Source organism: Manacus candei, unplaced genomic scaffold (assembly GCF_025592945.1).
Source record: "Manacus candei isolate 608988 ecotype Guabito, Panama unplaced genomic scaffold, ASM2559294v1 h1tg000153l, whole genome shotgun sequence".
Classification (NCBI taxonomy): Eukaryota; Metazoa; Chordata; class Aves; order Passeriformes; family Pipridae; genus Manacus; species Manacus candei.
In genome coordinates, this window is record NW_026138201.1 from 2,499,618 (window position 1) to 2,512,718 (window position 13,101).

At 44.0% G+C, this 13,101-nt stretch overlaps 1 protein-coding gene across 5 annotated transcripts; it reads right to left on the minus strand.

The window, feature by feature from the left end:
• Positions 1-342: 342 nt before the first annotated feature.
• Positions 343-13,069, minus strand: LOC127463258 (uncharacterized). 5 transcript variants are annotated; one of them, XM_051772494.1, is made up of 5 exons: positions 12,911-13,069; positions 3,329-3,465; positions 2,002-2,103; positions 1,288-1,399; positions 343-880 (listed from the first exon to the last, which is right to left on the minus strand). In XM_051772494.1, the coding sequence occupies exons 1-5, from the start codon at positions 13,067-13,069 to the stop codon at positions 785-787; spliced, it is 606 nt and encodes a 201-aa protein (XP_051628454.1). In that variant the 3' UTR covers positions 343-784. The 5 variants fall into 5 exon arrangements, with proteins under 5 accessions (XP_051628454.1, XP_051628457.1, XP_051628456.1 ...); XM_051772497.1 differs by lacking the exon at positions 12,911-13,069 and adding an exon at positions 10,528-10,556; XM_051772496.1 differs by lacking the exon at positions 12,911-13,069 and adding an exon at positions 10,440-10,551.
• Positions 13,070-13,101: the final 32 nt, after the last annotated feature.

Sequence of the window (13,101 nt, forward strand, 5' to 3'; positions counted from 1 at the left end):
CCTGTCTGATTTAGAGCAGGGACTTGAAATGCCAGCCTCTCAGGTGAGTGCTTCGATCACAAATCCATTAAATACTGCATTTTCCTGTCTCAAAAATGCACTGACTGTAGTAGTTGCTTGGCTGGGCAAGCAGCAGGAATCCCCTGTGCTGAGGGGAATACCCAAACCACAGAGATGCACTTTCGTTTTTCTCTCACTGAGAGTCTGTAAGTGTCTACTACACAAGAATCAAACACAGCCTGCCTGTAGTCTTAGACAGCAAAAAGTACAGGACAAGATATTGCCATTAATGTGTCTTGGAAAATAAAGTGGACAACACTGCAGAAGGTTTGAAGCAACAATTTAATTTTTAAAAAAAAGTATCATGGTTTAAATCTTTACTCTTGCTTTTACAGTGTTAAAATTGAAAGGATGTCCAGCATGCCTTCAGTCTTCCTCAAATCCAGGTTCTCTTTAACAAACTCATTTATATGAAATAGACACTTTATATTGCATTAAAACAAACACACACACACCAAAAAAAAGACAGACTTTGTAATCGCCTGGAGTCACATTTCAAAACTAGCAAGTCAGGCAGTTATCCAGCAACAACCTCCTTATTTTAAACATTTCTAAATCTTTAAAAAAGAATGAAACAGCAGTGACCCAGCACTAGCCTAGGTTTTTAAATATTAAAGAGATTTTTGTGTACATTTGAAAAACAAACCAGCTGCCACCACCGGGGTGTTGATGATGTTGGTCAGAGTCCAGCAATGACCTCCTGTTGTAATTCCCTGTGTTCACTCTACAGTCCACAATTCAGGGCCCACCAAAAGGCAGCGACCAGCAGGGCTGCAGGCACCAGCTTCTGGCAGACACACCTGAAAGGAAGCCTGGGAACCTGGTGGGAGAAGGGAGGCAGGAATTAGGGATAACAAGCAGCAAAAAGACGGTGCAAAAAAGGCAACAAGTGTCAAATCCAGCTGCAAAGACCCTTCCTCTCTCCTCCAGGGTGAACACTGCTGGCAGCAGGCACTGCTTATCTCCCCTGGGATAGACCCTCACAGCATTTTCCAGTGGGAGATGCCTTCCCTCTGCCAGGAATCCCTGGAGCTGTGTGGGATTTGAGCAGCACACCCTGGCAATAAATGAGAAATTCCAGCCTAATGGGAAAAAACAGGGCACCAAGGAATAAACCCCAACCTAGAGCTGCATTATATCCTTTACTCATTGACACTTAATTCCCTTTGAAGTGTTGCTGTTACTTCCTTGTCAACAAAAGTTTGGGAGAAGAGGGGGAGACCATACCCAGCTTCCACAGCCAAGGATCCGCTTCGCCCAGTTACTGCTCAAAATGTTCCCAGAGCTTCTTATAACACTTCTAATAACATTCAACGTCTGGAAAACACTGATAGCAACCCTGAGGATTGAAAGAAAACGAAACAACAAAAAAAGAAAGCGTGGGGATGGAAAATTCATTCTAAAAACTGGCAAAGAAAACACCGAAGTTTAGAAAATTGAAAAAAGCAACCAAGAAAAAAAAAACAACCAAAAAAAAAAATCAACCAGAAAAAAAACCCAAACCCCAAAAAGCCCCCAAAAAACCCCAAACAACCCACACAACCACCACCACCCCCCAAAAAAAACCTCACACCCAAACAAAAACCTCCAATATGTTCCTTCCTGAAAGTCTCAAGTGTACCTGCATATTTCTATAAATATTTAGGGTGTATATTTCTCTAAATATTTAGGGTGCAGACCTCCGAAAGCTAAAGGTAATTTGCTTTCTGAATTAAGTGATTAAGTGGTGACTTTAAGTGGCTGCAGTCCGTGGTAACAATTTACATGCTAAAGCTTTTCCCTGTAAAACAAGCTGCAGCGCCTGTTTTCCTTCCTTACACTCTGTACGAGGCAGCAGCACTAGCTATAATTTTATTTTTTTTTTTTATTTTGCGTACAGGAACACCAATTTTTGGTTACCTAACCTGGTTTTTAGAAGGATCTGCCAATAAGGTGACTTACAGTCGTGCCAGGTGAAGCAGTGTATCTTCTAAGCTCCTGTGGTACCTCCTGTTAAATTCATCCCCGATCAGGGCCAGCTGGCGGCCAACCTGAGTCGCTGAGCTGCAAGATGGGCACGTTAGAGGAGGATTCTGCGACAGCAAGTCCTTAAAAGCACTCTGCAAGTGTCAGGTACAGTTACTCCCCCAACAGCTGGGCATGTAAAAGGGAAATGTTAAGGTTTGAGTTGCTTTTTTTTTTTTCCCCCACGTTATTTATGGTTTTATTGATTTAAGCATCTCACGCCCACGTTTATATGCAGAAAGAAGTGCCTTGATGTTTTCTTAAAAAGCTGCATATTTGGCACTTTTGAAAAAAAAGTGTTGATTTTTTTAAGTGTCTCATTTCTTTATATAAGACAATGGAATTCTGGCCTAGGGTTGCTTTTTCTTTCACCCCTTCCCCCCCCCCGAGTCAAAATATTCAAACAGCCTTCACTTAGAACCTCTCAAAATATTTCATCTCACAAAAATGTTGCCTCTGTCATCCAACAGTGATTTCCATAATGCAGTCTGGGTCTCCAGCTATTGGGTGGTACCCTGGTATGAACTGACCAAAACCTAAAGGCTTTTAGGGGGGGTTCTGGGGCACAGAGAAACCCGAAAACAACATCTGTGGCAACATTTTGATGCCAAAAACTGGTTATGCCTTCCTGATGAAAATCTCCAGTTAGATTTAGCTTCTCTCAGGCACGGGTTTTTGTGTTTATTTTGGTACACAAATAATAGGAATATACATTTTTATTTTAACTTGCATTTCTGCTGAGATCTGCTTGTGTGAGATCTGCTGAATAGTCAACTGGGCTTAAGAGCTTAATTCTACAGATCTGCTTAAAAAAACTTGGGCTTGGTCTGGTCAGTCCATCAGCTGAAAAAAAAAAAAAAAAAGACCAACCCAAAACAAAAACCACCCACAGAAAGGAATTTTCACAGACGGGGGAGAAAGGCAGCCCCTGACTCTTCAGCTGGAAAAAAATGCACGTATGGGATTAAGCCAAACCCAAAGCAGCAGCACCAGCTTGCTGTGAGCGGCGCCTGGAGAATTATGTAAAAATGGCCTTTCAGCTGCTTGTTATAACAGGTGGGTTTCCAATGAAGAGCCACATCTGTGTCCCTGTGCAAGATTAAAAGCCTCACAGACACTTTGCACTGCACTACAGGTTATCTACACTTGCATCTCTCCCGTCCCCAGCAGCACCCACTGCGATTATTTGGCTTAGCAAAGTCTCCTGGAAAGTCTGGCCCTCCGTGCTGGGGGGAGGACAGGAGGAGCATTGATGTGGTGATACCTGATATCAAACTCCATTTGCTCTGTGGTGTCTGGGATTGTCTGGAGGTTGCTGTAGGTCTCCTCTTCTGGTGCTCCACCGGGGTGGCTGGAGAGGACAAAGTGCCCGGGGGTTCTCCTTATTTGAGGCATCTTGCTCTGCAGAGAGTCATGACAGACAACCTTGTGGCTTCTTGTTACGTAAGGTCTTCCCAGCTTAGATGGAAATTAATCTTTAAAGTGCTCTTAAAGTTGCTCTTTTTACTCCTCCAGTCAGAACACGAGTGTTGCTAATATTAACTATTTTGAGAGCAGTCAAAGGAAAGTTTCAGTGACCCAACAGATGTTCAGCAATTCAAACACGCAGCATTTAGATGGCTACTGCTTTATATACTGGCCCAAAACAACCTAAAAATTGGAAAATCTCGATAAATATAGCTAGTGTAGTCAAGTATAGTTTCTCAGTAGTTTCACTTAGCACAAGATGCTTTCCTACACTGATTGCAACAACCTGCCTGGCATTAAATCAACTCTAACCCATGGAGATCCCCAGGCAGCAAAGTATCTAAAACAAACTTGAACAGGTTTTCCTAAGTCTTTAATTTAGGCCCAAGTTTACACACCTTCCTCAGCTGGAGGCCACCACCACGGAAATTACAAGCAACTCACCACAGAAATAAATCTAATGAAGATTTAAACCCATTAAGAGCTTTCCACAGAGAGGAGTGGACAGAGGGAACCACTGAAATCAGTGGAGCTGCCTCCTGGTACAGTGGGGAAGTTATTTGGAAAACACTGAGAGAGCAGAGCTTGGAGAGGGGCTGATGTTTTTGTAGTCGTCAGGAATGTTTTATTTGGTTCATCAAGGGAAACAACATCAGAGTTGAGGAGGGGATTATTTCAAACCACACACAGCCTCGGGCAGGTAACACTCCTGCCCCTTGGATATTTGCTGGCTCTGCCTGTTGTCCTGAGGGTGCCTGATGATGAGCTTAACTACAGTCTTTAGGAGATGCCCTGGTTTTATCTGGCATTGGTTTTGCCCAGGGTTTTGGATGGTTCCTTTGCTTCCCAGCTCTGTCCTTACAGAACTGATGCCCTTTGTTGATGGTGTGATCTCAGACAGCAACGAAGGGGATTTCCTCTGGCTGGATTCCTTTCTCCTTTTAAGCACACTCCCAGCAGGTCAAATTAATAAAACTCAACGTGAAATATTCTCTTAGAAATGAAACTGAACCAAGCAAAAAGTAATGTCCCCTGGATATGGATTTGGTTTGCCACGTTTCTGCAGCCTTGTAAACCCTCTAAATTTTACACTGGGGATGAGGTTAAGGCCTTTGTGTCCCGAGGGAGCCTTGATCTTCTCTCAGTATTTAGACGAAATTTACATTTTCCACAAAGCAAAGTTATTCATAATTAAAGTGTATATATTACTGCATGAGCAAACTCACAGAAATGCGATACTAGATAAATGAAAATATACTTGGTTTAAAGAGTAGGATCTTCTTAGTGATGATTAATGTGGTGAGGGAAAAGCAGCTACAGACTAGTTTCAGCTGGGTAGATGTTATGTGTCATACAGTTTGTAGTTTAATCTTCTGGGTTTTTTCCTTCTGTTTCACAGCATTTCTGCTTTCCTTACAAAGATGTTTATAATCTAGGATTTTAAATACATTCAGAGTTCTGAAAACCCCAGCAGTGCTGGGGTCAGGTGTTCTGAATTTTACTGCAACTGCTGTGAGGGAGTTGTGGGACCCAGCTCTGTTTCTGAGGGGAAATAGTGCAGTCCTTTCCTCCAAGGGAGCACCTCTCTGAACATATTTTACAGGTGAGTTAAAAGGCTTATTTCATTCAGATAATCTTTTTTTTAAAAAGTCTTTTCAGGTGCTATACTTGTTTCAAAAGATGCTGTGTCCTGTTTTAAGATCTTCCTTTATGTATTCCTGTGTCTCTCTCCTCAGCCCCCCCCAAAAAAAAAAAAATCGGGAAAAAAAAAGGGTTCATAGAGGAACTTTGTGCATTCCTGATTTCCAGATACTCAGTCTCCCCAAGGACTCTGTAGCTCTGAACCAGGGCAGCCCCTGATTTGAGAACTCCACCAGAGCTCAAGAAATTTGGGAATGGCAGAGCAAGGTTTGGAGGATCCCGGGGGTGTGAAGTGCTCACTCAGACACCAGGCAGACAAAGCAAACATCCAGGTATGTTAGTGGGGTATTCCTTTGGCCTGTGGGTACCACCGGGAGACTCAAACAAATGGAAATGCACTCGTGTTTCCTCACAGCTTATAAAGTCTTTAAAAGTTACCTAGTAGAACAAGTGGATAAAATGTAGAAAGGCCAAGCATAAAAAGTCAGCTGTCTACTGCACATGTATACTAACTATTTTTAGCTTTCACAACCATGTAGTGAGGGAAAAAGAAGAGAAAAAAAACCACTAAAAAAAGGTATCTTCTTTTTCTCCTTTTTTTTTTTTTGGCTTCTTCATTTCTAGACTAGATGCTGGTTTCACATTCACGGGGCCACACAACAGAAACGTCTATATCTGTGTGAGATGAAAACTGTGCTCTGAAAAAGACCTATAATAAGTCAAGGCACCACAGGACTCAGACATGTAAACAAACCATACAACACCACAACAAAAGCCCGAAGTGCAGCATATGCCACCTCACACCTGTTACCGTGATAATACCTTCCTCCCACGGGCTAAAAAAGAAACTGTCAGAGCTGTTGGGTCGTGCTCCCCACAGCTCAGCTGCAGCCCGGGGTGCTGGCTTTGCCCATCCAAAAAAGAGGGGAGTTACAGTGTATTTTATGGGATGGACAGTGTTGAGGCAAAGGCAGTCTGGCAGGGCTACTCTCTTAAAGAAGTACAAGATGGCTCTAATTTAGTCTCAAAGCTCAGCAATTACCTTCTTGGCCTTGAGGCCATTTACTGATCTGTGTCATCGTTTTTAAAATTTAGGTGTACGGGTATAATGTAGAAATGGACGTAAAAGCTCCATTAATATGGACCTGTTCTGTTCTTCAGATCTGGACCTGTGCAGAGGAGCAAATATGACACTCCACAGGCTCTCCTGGTTCCCCAAAGCAGGATGTGTTAATCTTCTACCACCCATCTTGCACTTGCTTTCTTTCTGCCTTCAGCAGAATAAATAATGCATTTCAAGCTTAAATACATACCTAATATTCTGCTGACTATCCTATATCCAAATTTTAAAAAGCAGCCCTCTAAGTGGCTAATTATATGATGGATATTGTGGCAGTTTATGAACACAATTATGACTGAATAATGAAGCATCCTCGGTGGAAAGATTATGTTTACGCTGTGTTTACTTTGCACAGGCAGAGTTTTTGTATTTGTGGGTTGTTTCTTTTTTTTTTTTACCTAGCAAAAGAGAACAGAAAATCTTCTTGAAAAAAGAACATGTTGCTAAACAAGGCATGCCAGCCGGTGAGTGGGGGAAAACAGAAGGATCTGAAATTTACTTTTAGTCAGAAATCTACTTTAGATTTGCTGTGTTAATTGTTTTTAAGACAGGCACAATAATACTTCAGTATAATGCACTGAATGCATTAATTACAGTGAATGTATTATCTTTATGTAGTTTATGACATCTGTAGTACAGTCTCTGTGCACTTCATGTCTCAGACATACAATCTTACACATTTTCTGCAGACGTGACACCGTAAAGCTAACAACAATTACAATGTGTGGTTTAGCATGTTTTAAAACTGGTTATGATAACGGAAAAAGTAATAATCTAATTCCAATATTCGGGCTCAAGGTTCCCAGTGCCCACCTACATAAATACAGATTTCCAGGCAGGACCCTCACCGTTTACCCCCGAGGTACCAAAGCACATCTCAAACTGTTTCAGATTCTCCCAGCTGCCCATGCAAACCAAATTGAAATGAAAAACAAACAGAGGCTTGGTTGTTTGCATATATACCTCCAATCCATAGCCAACTCTTCCAAAACATGACATCATCCTCCCTGCTGCGAATACAAATCTCTAATGCCGTTTTACAAGGGCGAGCCTTTGATAAAACCAGCAAAGATTAAGAGCCAGTTCAGGTTTCAGAGAACCAGGAATATGAATATGCCATCAGCAACCTCAGTTTCTCGTGGAAAGATGAGAGGTGAAGTCATTGCTACTCGTTTTTTAACAGTGCAGATTGGTTAACCCAGGTTGCTGGATTAACTCTTAAATCAGTATCAGGTCAAGGAGCAAAGATAAATTAATTCTTTGTCTCAAACCGTGTTCTCAGTCAGCTTAACATCAATGACCTTGGAGACTGTTTACACAAAACACTTGTTAATATTGCCTCAAACAGCCATTAAAGGCACACTTCTGTAAATCTAAAAAATACACATTCTGCTTCTTACATTTTCCTTCATTTCTGGTTTTATGCTCAGTAAGTTAGTGATGATAACATGCCTTCACTGGGAATTTAACACAGGTTCTCTCACCTCAAAACAGGATAGGGATTAAGCATTTGATTAGATTTAAACTGAAAAAAAGAAGTATTCCTTAAGCAAGTTCTGTGACCTCGGTAGCAAAAGAAACGCATAACTGAGGGAACCTTTTAAAGTAAAGAGCTTGTACAGGTATTCTGTATTTCAGTCTCTGCTGAAAATGTTTAAGGGGCCCTGGTTCTGAGTCAAGACTTCGAGAATCCCTCAAGATTTCTATGCATCACCAGCATTTGCATGTTGTCTGTGCACCACTGTACCGTGCCAGTTAATACATGACTCTGGACAACAAGAGATCTCCACCTTAAAAAGCAGGCAGTACAGTTATGTCCACATTAAAAAGCCATGATTTGATAAGCCTACAAAGTATCACTTTCCTTGAAGAGTCCACTGATTCCTTCAGTGCTCACAAACCCATTTCTACAGCTTCTAAATAAACAAGAAATGAGAGGTGTCTGCTTTTAGCAAGATGAAAACATTAATTACCCAAGAGGTTTTATGGGAAGAACTGAGAACACTGAAGGGAAAAATATGGATACCAAACTGAAACTATTTCTGTTAAAAAAACAAACAAACAACCAAAACCTCACACACACTCTGCCACATTCAGATTTTTGTTTTGTGACAGCACCACCTATCTCAGGGATATCACCTTTGTTCTATTTGTTTACAAAGAGCTAAGGTTTAGATTAAGTCAGAAAGCTCCTGCTCTAACATTTACATTTCCCTTTCAAAACATCATCTGCCCTTTGCACTCCTCAGTCCCACCAAAAGGTCGAGATTCTTTTATAATGAAGAAGCATTGAATTGCACAGCCAAGTTGTAGGAGGTGAGTATGACAATGTATGGAGTCATCTATTGACATTCATTGGGTGCCTCTGAAACCCCAGTTATTGCTGCTGGACTGGGAAGATGAGAGATGTAAGAACAGCATAACTGTAAGCGTAAGAACTCAAATTTAACTCACTATTTGTGCTGTCATTCCTGTTCTGCACATCACTATACAGAATTAAAATGCCACACTGTTCTCAGTTTTACTTAGGCTCCCTGTATTGGTAGAATTTTGGTAGTAACGGTTTTACAAACACTGTTTCAGTTAAATTATAAATTTATTATATTATTATAAATTACGGCACTACAAAGTTATGACTTAAAATCCTAGTTCACCTACAATGTTTTAGTGTTTGGGGTTTTTTCATAATAAAATAGGTAAGGTATATTCTCTACCTCTTGAAGACATTGCAACTCACAATAAAAATAGGGTCTTTTATTAAACAGATCAAATGTACAGAACTGACTGTGAGGAGCAAACAAAGGTTTTATGCACAGAACTCATCCTGCCCCAATACACCACTGTATTTCTTTGGACACAATGTGTTTTTCACTCATTTTCTCCTTGCAGATTTGTAGCCCCTACTCATGTAAGCTTTAATTTTAGCATTTGGCTTCCCAGTTTCATTTCAGATTTACACTGCGTTAGGAGGGGTTAAACTACTCCCTTTGGTAACCTCAGCATCAAGCTCAGAGTTATTATTCTACTCCCACCAGTTCTTGCTTTGGCCCTGCAGAAGCTGAGTGCACTCAATTCTTCTCAGTCCACTCTTACAGTCAATGGCCTATTGATATAAAAATCCTTAAAAAGAGCTAAGACAGACACCTACCAAACAGGTAAAGCAAGAAATTTTGTTGAATTTCTTCTTTCAGAGATAGTCTCCTCAGTGGTGACATTCTGACAGCAGAAGAGATCAAACACCTTGAATAAACATTGATTTTTTTTCTTCGTTATACTCAGTGCTAACTCCCATTCAACTGACACGCATCAGATGAAAAGAGATAATTTAATATACCCAAAATAAGTTAACTCAAAATAACTTTGTCCATGTACCTGTGACAGAGAGTGATAACGAAGCCCACTCTGTCTTCTTGTTACGCACACGGCCTAGGGAAGCAGGCTCAGGCTAACACTCACTTTCCATTTAAACACCTACAAATCTGCTTAATCACAGGACTCACCACGCTGCTGAAACCACTCCTTGTGAAATGATTTAAACATTACTGAGGGTACACTGCCCTACAGCGCTGTGTGCAGTATCCAGTGTCTGTCCCCATCCCTGCTGCCGCACATCGCTCCCGCTACCAACACCCCGCACACGGGCGGGGAAAAACCGAGTTACTCGGGAACACTTTTAGACGTTTTAGCAGCGGCGCGCACTGTGCTGTGCACCGCGGGCTTATTTTGAGGCTTATTTCCTGCTTTGCTGAAGAGTGAAAGCACACGTACCGCGCTCGACACTCGCGCCGAGCACAGCGCGGAGCACACGGGTCCTGCCCGAGCATCCTCCGGGAGGGCACACGGGAGCGGCGGGCACAGAGGGCAGCCCGGACAGGGAGCAGCCGGGACAGGGCGCTCCTCCCGGCACCGCCGCCCTGGTTTGTTAAACCACGTCCATCCCTCCTGCTCCTCCTCCCGAAGATGCTGCTGCGCCGGAGCCGGCGGAGGTGCCGCCTGCGCGGGACCGTCCCGGGACACCGCGGAGAGCAGGTGAGGGAGGCGGCGGGTCCCGCAGCGCCAGCCCGGCACCGCAGCCCGGCTCTGCCCCGTAAACTCGGGTTCTCCCGCTCCTCCTCCGCCCCTCTCCCGCCGGGACCCCGCCGCTCACCTCGTCCCGGCGCCGCGGGACCGCAGGGCGGGCGTCGGGAGAAGGGGGGGTCCCGGGGGTCCCCGGCCCCGCCGCGCCGGCCACTCACCGCGGCGTCCCCGCCGAGTGTCCCTATTGTCCGCCCGGCCCCGCCCCGGCACGGCACGGCCGCCCCGCCCCGCCGGGGACACCGCACGGGGGGAGCGGGCAGGGCTGACAGTGTCGCGGGTGTGCACCTCCGGGACGCGAGGAGCGCGCTCTCCGCGGGGTTCGGCTCGGCCGAAGGGGCTGAGGGACACCCGCGTCCCCCTGCTGTCCCCGGGTACCTGCGGGGAATGTGGGCGCAGAGCAGGAGAAGCCCCGGCAGCAGCTGCTGAGGGGTTAAAGAGAGAGAGAGATTTCGCTGCTGACCCCTCGCCCGAAAGGTTTAGTGAGGTCATGGGACTCGCAGTGTTTTTCTTTTGTGCTGTTGATAGCAGGGTGGTGAGTGATTCAGGCGGTGGAGAGCACGGTTTTACTGCAGAGGAGCTCTAAAGGAACCAAAACCCCCTGTTGCTCCACGCTTTATTGTCATGTCAAACAGGAGACTTTACCCGCTAGTGTTTGAGAGTGGACTTTGCCCTCTATTTATAGTATGATTTCATCGCTTTATGAGTGAAGGTAAACACCAGGAGGAGCAGAACCAGCAGCATAGATACAGCACTCCCCCTGGAGCTGGGATGTCCTTAAGACTTTCACGGCTAAGTTTTTAAATGTACAAAAGTGCTTGTGTACGTGTGTATCTTACCGAACCACCTCGGCGCTACGCGTAGCAATCCTCCTTGTCACACGGATGTTTTTCTCTCATCCTCGAGCTCCGTACACGAGGTTTACTCATCTGTGAAAGGAACGTGACAAAGCTTATCTTCCCGCTCATGCCAAGGACTGTGCTGTGTTTGCATTTGCACATGTTAGATGAAAATTGCCTCGAAAGTACAACATAATAAAAGGGAAATTAACCTCCGTAATATCACTTCTTGCCGTGACTTTCTCCTGTTCACGAGTTCTGATATTTCAATTCTTGTATTTACTTAGCTTCAAATCAATAATAGTCTGTCTCCCGAAACCAGGCTTAATTCTGCACATACAGGTAACCTTGCTTAACTGTGATTAACTCAGTGAGTTGCCTCAAGCTTAAAATAGAATACCCAAATGTCATCATAGGAGCGATTTCTGTCACAAAGACAACAAGCCAATGCTGCCACAGCATTTCCTGATACAATAACAGCGAGCATCACTAAGCTGCTCTCAAATTACCCTCCACTTCCCTTGTTTTAACAATAATGTTACAAAGTGGACATGCCTTAATATTAAAAACTAGAGCATCTGTTATTAGCTGTGATCTAATACTGTCAATGTACATTTCAGAGAGACAGCAAAACAAAACAACAGCTTTTTAGCCCACGGAACTGTAACTGCAATTAAGGACTGCTGAATTAAGCTAAAAGACTCACATAAAAGAGAAACACCAAAAAACCAGTCTTTAATGAAACACTTGATACATTTAAAAAGTGGTATTTTTTTCTCAGCTTTCCTCTGAGGTATGATGGATGCAGGGACCAAAAAAAAAAATGATTGGCAGCAAGGAGAAGATTGAGGTGCACTTTTCTTGCCACCAGCTGTCACAGCAGAGGTCCCTCCCTCCTCGATGGAAAGAAGGCTGTGGAAGCTGCTCCCCTCTGCTGCCAGAGGTATTGTGGTGCCAGGAAATTTCCACTGCACGTGACCGTAGGGCGATACACTGCATTTTGCAGCTGCTTTCATAGCTGAACTAGGGAATATTAATTATTAAATTTAACTTTTTCCTTTTAGTCGCGTCCTCGAAACAGCCTATTACCATAGGGTGATCTGGCGAATCATAAAGCGTATTTGTTTTATTCAGATTATTTGGGGAATTAAGGCTCTTAGGAAATAAGAGATCATACAGAGTTTCAGAGTTATTTGCTCTACTCCGACACACTGCAAACCGCTTATTTCAGCCACTGGCTTCGTGTGTCTATTTTTTTTTTAATGAGCAGTTTGTCTTACAGGGACAAATTAAAGGTATCATAATAAGTAATTTGTCCATTTGTCCATTATGTAATACCTTATTGTTTTGTATTGAGCCTACCACAAAATGTCAGTGATCTGACATTTACGTCAGGGTCAGGTGTCTCAACATAATCTCTCCTTGGAAGGAATTCTGAATGTGTAAATCAGGCTTCTCTGCACAGGAGTTAATGCCGTAACTTTTTTCGTACTATTTCACTGTGAATTACAGGTGTTGATCGCGCTGCCGACGGCACAGGTTGCCCACAGAAGCTGTGGCTGCCCCGTCCCTGCCGGTGTCCAAGGCCAGGCTGGACAGGGCTTGGAGCAACCTGGGATAGTGGAAGGTGTCCCTGCCCATCCCAAACCATCCTGTGATTCCATGATGATACTATGACCATCTGGGTGAAAATCTGGAACAGTACCAGTACAAGAGCAGCTATTCCTACAGCCACACGGGCGATGAACACTTTAGCACCCGATGGGCTCGAACAGAGGGGCTCGAGCCTTGGCATCCGAGCGCCCCGGGGGGTTTGGTGTTGCGGTGACACCCAGGAATGTTTTGTCCCGCCGTGGGCTCCCATCAGCCCCCGTCCCCCCACGAACTCTGTGCCGG